Source organism: Corvus hawaiiensis, chromosome 10 (assembly GCF_020740725.1).
Source record: "Corvus hawaiiensis isolate bCorHaw1 chromosome 10, bCorHaw1.pri.cur, whole genome shotgun sequence".
Classification (NCBI taxonomy): domain Eukaryota; kingdom Metazoa; phylum Chordata; class Aves; order Passeriformes; family Corvidae; genus Corvus; species Corvus hawaiiensis.
Genome location: NC_063222.1, coordinates 17,203,486 through 17,219,538, shown reverse-complemented (window position 1 = coordinate 17,219,538; position 16,053 = coordinate 17,203,486). Strand labels below are relative to the sequence as shown.

At 42.9% G+C, this 16,053-nt stretch overlaps 1 protein-coding gene across 4 annotated transcripts in view; it reads left to right on the top strand.

Moving 5' to 3' along the window:
• The window catches only part of OSTN (osteocrin), a 50,800-nt gene extending 35,484 nt beyond the window's left edge, over positions 1 to 15,316 (top strand). For 3 of the 4 annotated variants that reach the window (XM_048315084.1, XM_048315083.1, XM_048315085.1), the window contains exons 2-5: positions 5,632 to 5,730; positions 8,512 to 8,729; positions 12,259 to 12,355; positions 12,634 to 15,316. In XM_048315084.1, coding sequence (XP_048171041.1) covers positions 5,632 to 5,730; positions 8,512 to 8,729; positions 12,259 to 12,343 — 402 coding nt within the window. In that variant the 3' untranslated portion in view covers positions 12,344 to 12,355; positions 12,634 to 15,316. Of the gene's footprint in view, positions 1 to 5,452; positions 5,535 to 5,631; positions 5,731 to 8,511; positions 8,730 to 12,258; positions 12,356 to 12,633 lie in introns of those variants that run through there. The other variant, XM_048315086.1, reaches the window with a different exon arrangement.
• The last annotated feature ends 737 nt before the right edge of the window (positions 15,317 to 16,053 follow it).

Sequence of the window (16,053 nt, the reverse complement as noted above, 5' to 3'; positions counted from 1 at the left end):
GCTAATATACTCTTTATACCTAGTGTGAAGATCTTCTACTTATCACTCCAATGCTGTTAGGAAAGAAAAATATTTTTCTAATATAGAAAACTACAATCAATTTCTTGATTTTTCTTGATGGAAAGGTTTCTTATTTTTGCTTTAAATGCTGAAGATGGCACTCTAACAATGAAAAGTTTTTGGCTCTTGTGCTAAAGATGAAGGAAGGCTGAATGTCAAGTTGTTAAAAATGTTAAGAAAAGTGGGCATGTTTAGTCAGTACACATATAAATAGTGTAGGATTAAGGGTTTGTTGACAAAGAAGAATAGTCTAATAATGTTTTGTTTTCCATTGTATATACCAGGAATACTGCAGCTCACTCAATTATCTTCTGAGGAAAGGTGCAAATAGGTTTTTCCCACTAAGAGATACTTTCTTACACTTCATAGCATCCTTCTTTTTAATATTCCCTCAGCTTCTAGATGGGCTTCATCACTTCTGTTTGTCTCCTGCTTCATGGTCTCCTACTTTTATGGTATATATGTGAGTTTGGGGGTCTTAATTTCTGAAATCTGTTGCTAAAAATGGATTTATTATACAGCGTAATAGTGTAAAAGTGTAGCCAGCTTTGCAAGATGTCCAGCCTGTGTCCTTCCTGCCCATTCTAAAGAGAAGTGTCCTCATTTGTCCTGTATGACCATTTGGTTTCATGCCCTGTTTCCAAAGGTATAGATAAGAACCACGACTGACTGGTTTTTCACAAGTGTTTGCCCACCTTTGTCAGTTAATTTGTTGCTGAATCATGCTTGTGTCTGTTCAGCAAAGGTGTCCTGTCAGGGCTGTGTTCATTTATGCACTTCTTGAACTCCTCATGGGAACCAGAGGGTCACCTTTCCACCCTTTCTTCACATGAAGCGAGTGCTGCTCCCACAGACGTTGTGTCCTGTGTGGGCAGGGTCCAGCCAAGCCCTGCAGGGACTAAACCATGACTGAATCTGTTTTCTCTGAGTACAAGTGGTAGGAACTGCTGTGCGCTCAAGCATCTTCTGAGCCAAAGCACAGCTGTCAAACAGGCAAATGTGACTGACGTGGTGATATGAGAACATGTCAGGACCAAACATTGGAAATCATGTTACAGGGAATGCAATTATTGAAAGGAAGACTTTGGAAATCAATGATGAATCTTGACTGCCTTGAGAATCCTTGAAGGAATTTAATTTTCAGGAACAGGAACATGCTTGGCCTTGAAATACTGTCTGACAAAAAGTTTCATTTGGGACACAAAAACACCTAGTTATCTCAAAATAACCAATCATACACCTCTTGCATAAGTTTATGAATTTTAAGTTGTCTCTGGTTCCACCAGATGAAACCTACCTGCCTCTATCTACATAGGAAACTGAAAATAGAGGGAAATTTATATTGTAGAAGCTGTCAGTGTCTGTATCACGTACAAAAAAATATATGGCATTGTTTAAAAATCTGCACCTACTCCAGAAAACACATTATTAATAACATAAAGGGCCTGACACTGGCAGCTTACATTTCATTTTGTCAAAAAAGTCCCATGCTTCAATGTCTGGCTTCAGCATCTTTTAGAAAGCAATATGTGAGAAATGTTCCATATCTCATCTGAGGGGTGAGAACAAAAACACCACTCTAACCTATTTTTGAGCTCTGGTTTTTTTTCTGAGGGTGGGATTTGTTTTGATTTTCCTCCATTTTCCTCTGCATTTACGTAACTACAAAATTGCACCTGAGATACACAGGGTCCTTCAGCAGTTCTAAAATCTCTAGGACTGGTGATAGGGGCAGTATTTTTGGCTTTGTGGTGATACATATGATCAGAACATACCCTTTACAACTTTTGAAAGTAAGGCAAATGTGTTTCAACAGGAGCAGGCTTTTTCTTAGAACTTCACACAAGCCATTTATGAGTTGGGGTTTTTTTTTGGTAAGATAATCATCCATCATCATTTTTTTTGGCCAAGGTATATTCCTGTCAGGTGTGCAGTGCAAGCACAGCGAGGCCAATGCAAGTGCTCAATTTGATTAATCAATTCAATTAAGATAGGTAGCAGCAGTTAATATTTTATTTTGTGGTGCTGGAGCAGCAATAAAACAGCTCAGTAAGGAATCTGCACAGTCCCAGAGGCCTTCCTGGCCAACAGGTGATGAAGGCTTCCCAGTGCTATCCCAGCATTAAAAGAGGAGCACTGGAGGCCAAAGGGGCACTGCCAGGAGCTTCCCAGTGCCTATGGGACAGCCAAGCCTTGGCTCTGCATCAGGTCATTTTGGGAGCATCCAGGACAAAACCTCAAGGGCTTCTGGGCTCAGCCACAAGGTGCTCACTGCAAGGACAAGTCCTCATTTGCAGGTAACTTGGGCATGTCCCATGCTCGTGTCACAGCAACAAGCAGAGCACAGCCATCAATACAGACTGGCAGCTGGAGTGAAGGATTGCAGTGCAAGGTGTGATGTCTTGCCTCGGTTCTCTTGCTAACAGGCCAGTAAGAAAAATAAGGCCCCTGTGATTTATGCCTGCAGAGTAATCTCCACAGTAATGTGAAATATCGTAGTTCAAATGGGTAAGAACAATGATGGCTGTTACCATTTTTGACAGGCAATGGGTTTGGAGCTCGGTGATGAATTGCATTCTGTCTGGTGTTTGTTCAGCCCACTTATCTTCAGGATGTCATTTTGGGTTTTGTTTTTTTCTTTAAAAGAAAAACATCTTTTAAGTCCTTTGGTTTGATGTTGGAGACTTAACAGTTTCTGTTTGGTAAAGCGTTTTGCCTTCTTGTGATCTTTTCTTGGAAAATGGCTCTGCACAGATTCCTAAGTAAAAGTTTTGTATGTTTATCCTGCTTTGATAAGGTAGAATACTGTTCTTTCTTTTATCTTTAATTTTATTTTAATTGGACCTGTAACAAAGATACCTAATTATCGGAGGAATTTTAGTTTTGACACATTTCAAGCTGAAGTATCACTAAGACACATAAATATGTCTGAATTTCAGACTTGCAATTAAATTTAGAGAAGGATAAACTGTATTTTATGTCAGATAACACTAGACCCTGAGATACTAAAGACATGGAATTATACACCAATCCCTTGGCCTAGCTCCTTGAAGTTGGTGGTGAAGAATTTTCTGGCAGGATGGAATTGCAATACATCTAATAAGAGTGTATCTTGAAAAGCTTGTCAGAGCTTAGCTTATTCTCCTTCAGTAACAAATACTGTCCAGCCTCTCTTATAGTCTCTCTTGGAATGTGTCAAGGTAAGATATGGATGGGGTGAAGCAATAGCCAGTGCATGGCTGGGAAAGCCCCTTTTCGGCCAGAGGACTCTGCTTGGCCTGTTGCAGCAAATGAGCTCAAGGAGAAATACCAGTAACTGCTTTTAACAGCTAAGGTCCTACAACATGGCTGAAGGTAGTAAAACTAAGTCCCAGACCAGCATAAGAAAGTGTGATTTTAATTGTACTTACATAGTCCTCACTGCATCATTAGTTTAGCAAATGCTTTTCTAAAGCTGAACTGTTCCACTGCAATAACCCTGCCTCTTTCTCCAGCCTTCGTCCCACTGCTGCATGAAAATCAGTACAACAGGGTCTTGCTGGACTTAAGTTTTGCTCCCTTTTCAGTCAGTGACACAATCTCTAGCTGCTTATTTCTTTGGGAAGTAGAGCCAAGCCTTACAATTTCCTCCGCTTCTAATTTCACTGGCATCGAGTTCTGACCAGTTAATCAAATGTCTTTAGTGTTGCAGGTGCCCTACTGTTTATTTTCACTAGTGTACCAGTTGCTATTTTTAGCTCTTTAGTCTTTGGGTTGAATGAATACCAGCACAGATCTTTAACCATAATAAACATATGTTTTTAACCTTGCCATTTATTTTTACATCTCTGTATCCAAATAATCAGGATGTGGTTACCTGTGAAGGTAGTAGACTGCTACTTCAAATTTCAATGCACACCCACATACAAAAATATACATTGCAGAGGGTTGCAGCTTTGAAAACACCCAGACAGACCCCTGTGTTTATGTCAAGCAATGGCTGTTGCTGTCAGACCGAGAGACAGTGGTACCACCTGGCTTAGTGCATTGACTTTGTCCTCTGATTCCAGTGAACTGAGTCTGCCTCACCCCTACAGTGTAACCAGCAACTTTCTTCCTAACTGCCCATCCCTTACAGACAATAGTAATAGTAATAATGTATGTATATATATATATATATTCATACACTCTGTGGTTTTGCTTTTGCCAAGTGGAGAGTCAGCAAAGAATGGCAGAATCAGACTTGAATTATACTCTGGGGCAGGACCTGGAGACAGAGAAATCAGCAAATTAGCAGATGCCTTTGGCAGAAAGCCCCAGCCTAACTCCTATTAACATCATCTGAAAAATTCCCACCTGGGGGTATGGAGGCACATCAGGTTTTAAGATCTAGATCCAAACAAGGGCTTAAACAATGTAGGCTAAACCCATGGCCAGAGAGAACCCCTGCAGCAAGCACCTCCCCCATCCCGAGCCTCCCAAAACTCCCTGCATTATTTAAAGGCTTGGTAGGCTTCTGCAGTTCTGCAGCTGTGACACATGGTCAGACCACCACCAGTCTGAGCAACACATCCCCATGCAAGCTTTTCTCACGTGTGGGAATAATTTCAATGCAGGATCCCATTGGAAGTTGTGGCTCATGTGATGCCTTTTCCTGGTCTTAAAATCAAGAGTCGTACACGGTTAGAAGGGGAAAAGGGATTTACCTTGGTATTTATTTTAAGGATCCTTAGGTGTGCACGTCCAGGTCATATGCATTGAGATGCACCCCGCCGAGTATGTGTGTGTCCCCCCCCAACATCGGGTATAACATTATAGGTTTTACTAATTAGCATATCTGTCAAAGATTCCCCAATGAGAGGCTCAAGTGAGCCCCCCTCCCCAAGGAACCTTCCCCTGGATGGTTCTATCTTGGTTTACAGAATGTGTTCTGGAGAGGACCTTGGGGTCTGGGGCACACTGATCCCTAGCTACAAAGCTTCTAAAATGTTTAGTCTCTCAGCTTGACAAACAAGTCCAAGAATGTAGGCAAAAAGCACTAGGAATACAGAGGTTGTAAAAAGGTATAACAGGGGTATAAAAGAAAAGGCAAAAAATCTTCATGGCATCACATGTGGATCATGTTGAGAACTAGCAAAATGCAGCCTTGCCTTCAAAATGCTACTGAAGAGGCATATGACTTCTGTCACAGCCTTAAGCACCTCCAGCATGTGAGAAGGCCAGGGTCAGCCTGGGTGCCTACAAGCCAAAGTCTCCCTGCTTACAAGTAAGCATCCAGTTCATCTGGTTTTAAGGCAAGTTTGCATTCCTCACTGCTGCTGCTGCAAGGATTGCACCACTGTGCAGAAAGGAATCAAAATACTGGCAGGGCTGTAAAGGAGCAGAGGAGGGAGCTGATGCTGCATGCGAAGGTGAAAAGCATTCAGCTGGTATTATCTGGTTGCTGGGTTTTATGCAGTGACTCTGACAGATAAAACTTAGTAACCAGCCATGAGGTGAGTCTCCCTTGGTTTTTATTACTTTAAGACCTATAGAGCAAGATTCCTCAGGGATGCAGCTGTGGAGTCATTAATAGATTGTTCTCCTTTGCAGATGCTGCAGTTCCAGCTCGTGGTGGTGCATTTGGCCCTTGTGATTGCCCTGCTGTGGTGGAACTCCAGCTCTGTGCTCCTTGCAGAGGCAGCTCCGGAGGTAGGTGAAGGTTTCTGGTGGTTGTCACATAACTGCTCTTCCTTGGGTGTTTTTAGCCACAGAGTGAGGAAGACACTGGAGTATCCAAACAGTGCTGGAAGGTGAAGGATCAGTATTGACTCTCTAAGGGCCAAGGAGGAGCCTCAATAAGAGAGAGATGCAAATTGCAAGGCTCTGGGGGGGACAGACAGAATGAGGTCTCACCCAAATTCTCACAGCCTCTCCTGAAACACCAGGGGATTTCCTGTGTTTTAAAACATTGTCCAGTGCATAGAGAACTTCCTGAAGAGGGGAAGGAGTTGATAGCAGGGGGGAAAGCAAACTCCTCTAACACTGAAGGGAAGGTTTAATTCTTCTTAAAGACAAATAATAGCATGAGAAAGCTGCAGCTTTCAGAAGCCATAAGGAGATCCCTGAGAGAAGATCACCTGCACGGAAGTTACAAATTAAAGGAGACAGACTAGACCAGAAGGGGAAAGGAGCAAAGTCACTTGCCTAAGCTTGCAAAGGAAAGCAGCAGACGAAATGGGAGAGTTGTCTCATGTTTCACCCAGAATGATATGTAGGGGTTGCACCTGAAAATACTTCTACTGCATTCCCTATTTTTATGTCATCTTGACATAAGGCAGATTTGGCAGGAAAGGTATTTATGTAATGGTTTCATGCCATTTAAAAAAAAAAATCAGGTATCTAAAAGTTTACTCAAAGTAGCACTGTTTGGCCCTAGGGTTTTTACATAGGTTTCAAGATCAACTTAAACTTTAGATGGCTACTGAAGAATACTGATGGATTCTTCTACCTTGCTCTCTGTCTTCACATAAGCATGACCTGATTATACAAAAGTGCTGCAGTAGCTGCTGTTCTGGTGCCACAGAGACCGGGTATCCTGCCTCTATCAGGGATAGATTTTTGTGAAAAGAATGTAAGAACAGAACATCTTTGCAGACTTCTAGATCTAGAGACTTGCACTGGACCAGGGCGTGTTTTAGCTGCTGATGTGCCATAATTTTTCTTTGAATCAGTTTAAAAACTCAGTATCCATGACATCCTTTGGCAACGCATTCCCCTTCATCTGTGTGCTGTATTTAAAAAGTAACTCCTTATATTTATTTTAAATCCACCATCTGGTGACTTCACTGGGTGGACTGGGAAGCTCATTCTCTTGAGGAAAAAATTTCTAGTTTTTATTCATTTCATTGCTGTTTCTATGTTTGCAAACCCTCCACTATGCCACCTACACCCACTCTCATCTCTGCGTATCTGTGAAGTTGTACTTTGTTCAGTGGTTCACCAGAGGAAAACTGTTTTCTACTTCTGATTATCATTTTAGCTGTCACTTTACTTCTTATAATTCCATTATATCTTTTGAAGACAATATAGTGGGGTTGCAAGGTCTTCAAAAGCAGAGGCTATTTTTGCCCTTCTAGTTTCAAGTGTTCCTGTAGATATTTATCCTCACTAACCAGAAGGAAGAGTTCAGTCTTTTTTAAAGGCATCCTTTGGTTGCAAATCTCCATGAAAGTTTTATAACCCTGAAGGAGAACAGAAAGGACTGTTCTGTGTACTTGAGGCTCACAAAAAACAGAGTCAGAGAATAACGCGAGATCCTTTACAAAAGTATCAACAGTGCTACACCACTGGTGTGGTCATTGTGGTCCTCTGCTCCTCCTCATATAAAGGTCACAGTTTTATACACTCCATCACTGTTTATCCCACCCATCAGTAGTGGGAAACATCCCCACCACAACTGGAGTAGACAAGGATATTGCATCATCCATGTGATGCCTTCCTTCACACGTGTACTAAACCCACCATGTATGAATAACAAAGACAGTGGTGTGCTTCTAAAGGTAGAATAAAACCTGTTTGATGGTGTAAGACATAAAGTTTGTCTAACTCTGAAAATCAAGTGGAGCAAGAAGGCACATTTCATTCAAAGAGACAATGATTTGGGCTTGCTTTTGTAGACTAGCTGCCCTCTATTTTTCTGTTATATGCAAAATGACTATTTCACTTTGATTTGCTTCATTTCTTTCTCAATAGACCCCAATATTCTCAGCTATTTTCACAGCAAAGTTTGGTTTTGAAATGGTGTTAAGCCTAGTGTTGTAATTAAGGTTCAAACTGTTGTGTCAATTCAACAGAGTGTTCTTTCCTTTCCTCCTCCCCATGTAGTGTTACTGCATAATTTCTTTGAATGTCAGTACTAAGCAAGTTTATTTTGGAACATGTTTTACTTAAAAATTAATTAATTTGTCAGATATGGATGGAAACTTCTGTAGAAGTTTTCACTACTATTTATTAGCATTCATTTAAAAAACAAAAATCAGTTTTCTTGAAAACTATCAGGATGGATACTGGAGTTGGGCATTGGTGATTGCATTTTTCAGAAGGATTAAATTACTCAGCTCATGCTGTAAGTGACACTAATCGCAGTGCTGAGATAGAGATAGTGGGATGGCCTGCAGAAATAGGCTTTGTGAAGTAACAAATTTCAATATTTCTTGCAATAATAATGAAAGCAAGTTCAGTTCTATTAAAAAAAAAAAAAAATCCCAGACTTTGACAGCAAAATCCTGTGGGTGTAAAAAGAGAGAGAAGGAACTTTTCAGAGAAGGAACATTTCAGAGATGGAACTTTGTTTTAAAACATTGTCCCAATTTCAGTGTCCTGGTAGTTTTCTATTTACAGGACTGCTGCTATGACACTGCTTGAAATGTTGTTTTTTTTTCTGGGACTCAAGCAGCCAGCAAACTGAAATTTTACTGCTTTCTTTTGCAGCCTCTGGAGCCTTCTGCTGCTCTGGGCGTGGGAGCACATCCCATTGCCAGTGAGGAGAAGCCAGCCACCAACCTGGCAGCCAGACTGTTCCTTCTTGATGGCTTGGTGTCTCTGGAGAATGAGGTGACTGAGACCAAGAAGAAAAGAAGTTTCCCAGGATTTGGCTCCCCAATTGACAGAATTTCTTCAAGCTCTGTGGATGCTAAAGGCAAACAGAGGTAAACTCTTAAATGGTCCTGCCAGTGAGAAAGTTGGAGAAAGGCTGTTGGAAGGTATTCTGGACACTGATTGGTTAGCTTTAACCCCCAACAGGTTTGATGGTCAGTTGCGAGGTGCCTCTGATCAGGAACCATTCAAAGAGTGTGTCACCCTTCAGCTGTGAGGTATAATACATTCACTAGTTCATTTATCCCTGCAGTGCTTCCCAGCTACCAGGAAATATTCAAGTGAATTATATGTGTCATTTTACGTGATTTTCCAGGACACTTCTTTCCGCTGGTGTGAACTAACATTCAGTTTAAAACTACATTTCTGATCATGAGCTTATTTAAATCAAAAAATGTGCCTGGGGTTCAAAACAAAGGGGCAGGGCTGGGTGCTCCTGAGACTGAGATGGAAAGAAGGTGTGGTGGTGTGCACATTTTGAACAGAAAGATGAAGGACACATCATGAAAATGGGCAGGCAGACAGTAGAATGAGCTTCAAGACCTCCATCAACTTTGGATTCATCAGGGTTTAATCAATACAGCAATACCTTCACAGAACATGTCTGAAGATAAACTTGTTTGTAACAGGGCTAAGCAGTGAATGATGCTCGATGTGGCTGGGGAGAGACAGTGAGTTTGGAGCAAAGCTGTAGGGGCTGTTCCCTGTATCTGAGAGCGCTTCCCTGTCTTGTTCTGCTCTTCTGGTAACTGTCTTCTCTTGGATGGAATCCCTAATGCCACAAAGTATTTAATAACATGCTTAAAGCTTAATCTGGAAATGGAAAGTATTCACAAGAGCCACTCAATAATACAAGTACTTTTTTAAAACCAAGTTTTGCAATATTTTCTTGTTGTTTTTCCATTTATCCACCCAGTCTGCCTCTAGGACTGTTTGGCTGCAGCCAGAAGTGATAAAATACAAAATTCTTAAAACTTTAAGAAGAATTATTCTGTTCTGTCCGCCTCTTCAAGATATCAAAATCAGCTCACTCTTCATTTGCTTTTTAGCATGCTTTCGCTTTCCAGGCAAAGAAATGAGAGGTCATTTTTGAAGCTATGCTTTTTTGCGAAGGTACATGGTATTCCCAACTTTTCTCTTGGTTTTTTTTGGATGGAAATCTTTCATTCTATGTGCAGTACAAGGGAAAAACTAAACAAAGAAACAAACAAAATCCCCAAAACAACAAAAAGCAGACTAACAAAAAAAGGGAAATTGTGGTGAAAAACAGCTTGTCTCTGAATAATGATCTCATGAAAATGAGTGACACTGCACAAAATTCCCCCTTTCCCAGCAGCATCAGCACAGTTTGCAGTTTTGCATTGGGATTATCACTTTGGGGGAGCTGCTTAGCTTTTAAGTTTGGGGTTGAGCCATTTCTTGGAACCACCTGAGCTGCCTTGATTACTGTGGTGATAGTCTGGTACCACCACCAGCATGGAGTGCAGATCAGACGGATGTTATGAAAGAATAATAAGGCTTTTGATAGAGAAGTACCTTTAGATAGAAACAGGCAGAGGCTGCTGCACTTAGACGAGTAAAACAGGGGACTGAGCACCCTGCCACAGTCGTTCAGCCAGGAGATAACAGCTCATTCCTGTACGAGCTGAGCCAGCTGCCTTTAGAGACCAGGAAATTAATTTGTGAAAGCTGATACATAGATCGAGCCCCCCGAATCAATGCAGTGAGTGCAGTGCCTGGCACAAAGCAGAAGCTTTTGGAAAAGAGCAAATCAAAGGTGAGCCCACTTAGCTTGTTCTGACACCCACCGATTACAGGAGAGCCCAGAGCCTGGTCTGGCATCAACATCGGTTTGTAACACTTTGAAAAGCACGGGAAAAGCGTGCGGGAAGGCAGGAGAGGTAGAAAGATCCACAAGCAGACAGAGAGAAGGAAACTCCGGGAATCTTAGACAAGGCTGTTTTAAGTAGAAAAAGTCACTTTGTCCCTCGTAAGGGACGGCTCGGGGACAGCGCGGGGCGGAGGCGGCGGGCCTGCCGTGGTGCGGGGCGGCCGCGAGAGGGGAGCCGGGCTGCAGAAACACCGCCCCGCCCCGCCATCCAGCTCCAGCCCGGGGAGCCGATTCCTCTTTTCTCCAGGCAGGCTCAGGATCGCTCTGACAGCCCAAGTGTCCCGCCTGCCCCCTTTTGTGCCTCCACCTGGGGGGAAACACTGCTGCTCTTGAGGCAACAGGCTGGGCATCCTGGCTTTCTTCGCCTTTGCCTTCCCTAGGGCTTGGTGCAGCAGTGCTGGCTGAGTTGGTGCCTGGGGAAGGGACAGGCCAAACAAATGGCTCCCCTTCCTTTGTGGTGTTCTGTAACCGCTCCAGAGTGGCTGATGCGGTGCTCCCCTCACACGGGACACAGGGAATTCCCATTCCCTGACCTCATCTGAAAGGCAGCTAGAAAAGGGTCACTGGGGCTGTGGATGCTGGGTTGATGCATCTGGACTGCAGCCCATGCCCGAGAGGTGTGAGGGAAGGAGATGCTCAGATGAGACCGAGGACTGCGCAGCTCCGGGTGGGGCATGCACAGCCCCAGGGTGAGGGAGCTTAACAGTGCTGGCACAAAGTTAGACTTGAGTGCACCACAGCGTTCTCTCCCGCTTGTTATTTCGCAGCTGACAACTTACAGAACAAAATTTATTTTTATTTATGTTCCTCGACAAGGACTGATAAAGAATTAATCTTCCAGGGCTTCTCTTGGACTTGCATTTCACTGGTAAGTATTTCTGAGGGCAGAAGTTGAGGTTATTCTCAGCTGCAGGAAACCTTGCCATTTCCACAATTAATTAAAAAAAAAAAGCTTCTGCTGATGGGAAAAAAGCTTAAAAAATGCTTAATTAAGGTGGGAAAACGTATTATTTTATATAAAAAGGATTGCAAAAAACACTTCTGCATAGAAATGCTTTCACATGTTCCTCATGCCCTTATTCACCAAATTGTCAAGAGATTTACCATATAGAGGAAGAAAAAACCCAACCCCAAAACCTTCCCCTTTTCAATCTCATCAAAGGACTGCTACTATACAATTTTGATGAACAGTACATTACCAGAGAACCTATAGGAAAATCCAGCTAAGGTTTCTCTGACTTGTCCCCTCTATTACTGTGCAATACTTTCTATTTCCTTGCTTATCTTAGCCCCATCTGGCCCTGGAGCTTTCAAAGACCCAGACAATGGGTCACCTGCAGTATGTGATCCTGTGCAGGAAACAATTCCCCTTTATAAAAGCAGTGTAGCACCTTTCTTTTATGAATAGCAGTTAACCTGTGGAGTTAGTTTGCTGCCAAATAAAAACAGGGGTAGTGGATCAAGCTCAGCCAGTCAGTAAAACAGCTGCAACTGCAGCCTTTTGTAAGACAAGTGCAGCATCTTATTTTTAAACACTCACATCTTTGGCTGTTCCTGCACCACCATTCTATCTGAACAATAAGGTGTTAGTGGGATGAATGGAGGAATCAAACATGTAGTAACATTTTCATTATTCATAGATGTCTTTTCCCAATGTTTTTCCTCCCTCTTTACTCTTTTTCCTGGTGCAGGAAAGTGCTTGAGCTGCCTAAGAGAAGGTTTGGAGTTCCTCTGGACCGGATTGGAGTGAGCCACCTCGGCAACACCAGGGCTTAGCAGTTCCTGCAGGTAAGCCAGAGTATTGCAGGTGTGGACAGGCTTGGAGAACCCACCCGTTCTCTGTTGCTGGAGGTCCTCAGTCATGCCAGCAGGCTTGGGAAGAGTGACTAGGGAATGGTGGCTTCTTATAACATGAAATGCCCTAATTTACCACTGAGTACCTCTCTACAATCAAACAAGTATTCCTAATAATTTAATCTCCTCTAGTCAACTTTACAGTGTGTTTGTCTAAGCCTTGCATTCCTGACATTGGAAAATGTAATATTTACTGCTTTTTTTGCCTACAGGTGCTTCTATTCTGAATGAGTGATGCTGTACTGGAAACATGACAGAGATATGGAAGATGCCTCACAGCATGTCTTGTCTTTGCCTAATGATACAGCACTCAAGGAATTGACCTCCTCCAAAATCTGTTTCAAGTTGCATTTTACAAACGTTGCATTTACAAATAATAACATATTCAGTTCATCAGGTCAGAATGCTCTCACAGCTGTGCACAGTGTTACTGATAGGAGGGAACAGAGAGTATGTATATATTTTTATTGCATGGCATTTATCTGTTAAACTTATAGAAGTTTATTAACCTAGCCAGGACTGAGATTTTTTGGATAGAAAATAAAACTTCCAGAGATGCCAACAGCAGTCCATGAATAGCAGACCGTTTGCTTTGCACGTTTCTTTCTGGAGGGGAGCTGTTTGGTAGGTGAAGGGAGGATATAACAGTTATGGGACAAAGCTAGAATGCATTTGATGTGTTTGGAAGGAGATGTTTACTGCCTTCCCTGGGAGTTAGTCTGAATAAGAACAGTGACAAGACCCCTTAGTATTTGTCCTGATGTTTTGAGTAGCCTCTCTCTTGTCTCTGCACCATATTTAGACATGTTTTCATCATATGGCAGATCCTGAAATGTGGTGAGACTTTTAGTTGATGAATACATTTCACTCCTCCCTATGCATAACATAGGATAGCATCCAAATATGAAGTCATCTGCTTCCAAGGCCATCTGCATCATTTGCCTTATTTTAGCCTCTTGATGTGTGCACAGGGCATGGTCAGAATCCAACTCTAAAAGTTCAAGTATTTCTCACTCTGGCAAAAGGTGAACATGTCCTCTCCACTTCATTTCAGAGTAAAACAGGTTATCTTAAATCCTCTTTCATCCTTTTCACTTCTTTCCAGATTATAAAATATAGCTGAGAAGAGCTGTCTGCTGACATCTCAATGCTCAGATTCTTAGCTGATGTTTTCTAAACCTCACATACTCTCTCTTTCTTGGACTTTGGTCCATGTCAGCTAAATTTCTTTGATTGCTATTCTTGGGTATAAATCATCCTTAGCATTGCAAAAGAAGATCTATTGAGAAAGGGATTATGCAGGATTAAGGAAAAAAAACAAACTTATTCTTGCCAAACACCCTGTGTTAGGCAGGGAGTAATGCTGGAGATGGGAATTAAGCGTTAATTTCCTGATCTTGTATGAGCCACAAAACACCTGGCCATCAGCTAGCAAAATGGGGGAAAATAGAGCCAGCTCCAAAACAAAACAAAAAGAAAAAGTAGTTGGGAAATCAATGAGACTTAAGAGCATTTGTGAGTGTTGGGGCTTTGGGACAATTGCCCTGGTTCAGCCAAGGTGGGAGGTGAGGCTCCTGCTCAGAAGGGCAGGTAACATTTAATTCATGTGCTCAGACATAACAGGGGCCTTTCCCATTTTCCTCCTCGCCTACAGCCCTGCCCAGAGACCAAGACTGACCCAGGCACTGAAAATTCGCAAGAAACTTCACTTTTCTTGACATCTCTAATATAGGCTGATGCTGCTGAGAACAGCTGCACAAACCAGTGACTCACATCAAGAGGTGTCCTTATCTTTGCCATCTGCTGTAGCACTCCAGCTGAGTTAGGAGATCATTCCCCCTTTGGTGAGTGAGCTGTCAGTGCTTGTGTGTGAGGTGAAGCACTGCAGATGCTTTCCAGACCAAGCTCTTGAAAGTCAGAGAAAAAAGGAAGGCCTGTAAGTCCATATGTGATGATCTTGTGATTTTGCTTCCTGCTTTTCTCCTGGTCCCACTGCTACTTTTCTGCCTTTAAGCTTCCAGTTGAAGGGTCTGAGAACTGGATTGAGTGGGTGCATGGTAGACTGACTGACTCAAGACAAGATTTTCAGTCCATGCTAGAAGCAAGCCTGCAAACACTGTCCCAGGCAGTCCTCTGCAGTGCACTGCCACCATCCATCCTGAGCCTGCCCTGTGGTTTAGGGCACATTTATCTTCTTGCACTGAGCTCATCCAGACAGGCTGCAGATAATCTGCTTGCAGGGCAGCCATATGTACGGGGCATGGGCAGATTATGCAAGGACCTGACCACTCAAACAGCTGCCAGGCAAAAGAACCATGGACAGAGTCAGTGCATTACATATTTTGGTAGATTGAGACCAGAGGAATCTGGTGCTAATATAGCCGGTTTGCAAAGGCACAGCTGGATCATAGAAATATTTAACATTTGGCAGGTATTAGCCTGGGCTTCGAAAAAAAGAGGGGTTTTAAAGGCTGAAAGTTGTGTGCAGAAATGCCCTTCATCTGAAGGGAAATGTGAAAGCAAAGCAGGACAGAGGGGTCTGTGGTGGTGTTGGTAGAACTGGGAGCTGGACGCTTCATTCCTGCTCCAACCTCCCTGTGTGGATTACCTGGGAGAAAGCAACAGTCTTTCCATTCCTCTGCCTCATCCATCACTGAGATTTCCTGAGGCTCAAGAAACACTCTTTAAAAGCTATACATTGGCAAGTGCTGTTTCAAGTATGATGGTGTCTGAAAGGCTGAACACCACAATTTGTTTTTGTAGACAATATTGGATGGCTCCAGCCATTGTGCACAGCATGGAGATCAGCAAATGTGAAATGAGGATGTACTGCTGCATTTGTTGCTCACTAGACTTGCCCTGTGCTGCCTGGATTTGCAAATCAATTCAGATGCCTGTGAGGATTTTCTTCTAATAAATCCACATGGTCTGCTAGAGTGTCTCAGGGAAATCCCTTTAATTATTGCCTGTGGGTCATTAACTGTGGCAAGAGTGACAGTCCAAGCACGGGTAAGGTGTCAGCAGCCGCTCTGTGGAGGAGAAGAATTTCTGTTCTGTGTGTTTAGGAGAGAGGACAGGACCCCCACAGTGACATGTAGAGGGCAACCCTGGGGGGAACAACACCACCTCTGCTTCTAATTAGTTAATAAATTGCATTTAATACATGCTGATCTCTGCAGCAGAAGCAGCTAATACAACAGCACAGAGTGCCTGTCAGGAAACAGGGGGTAGTTTGGGTACCACAAGCACTTAAATAACTGCACTGATAGGATGTAGCACAAAATCACTGCTAAGCAACATGATGCATGGCACTCCAGGGAATTCCTGTCTAAGGTCAGAGCAAGCTGTTAAATATCTGCAGACACTGTATTCCTTTTCCTGACTTGCTGATGAGTTGTCACACCAGGTCAGGAAGGCATGGCTACAGCAAACAGGTGACAGATGGAGCCTGCTGCTCTGGCCTTTCCTTGCACTGGGATTTCCTGCAAGCTGAAATCATCTGAGCTCAACACCAGCTTGAGGCACTCAGTGCAACTCTTGGAACACACCTCCCTTTCAGATGGAGCACCAAACTCTTAAAGAAAGAGAGAGACTATTCTTGTCCATAGGGTATAATTTTTTCCTGGATTTGG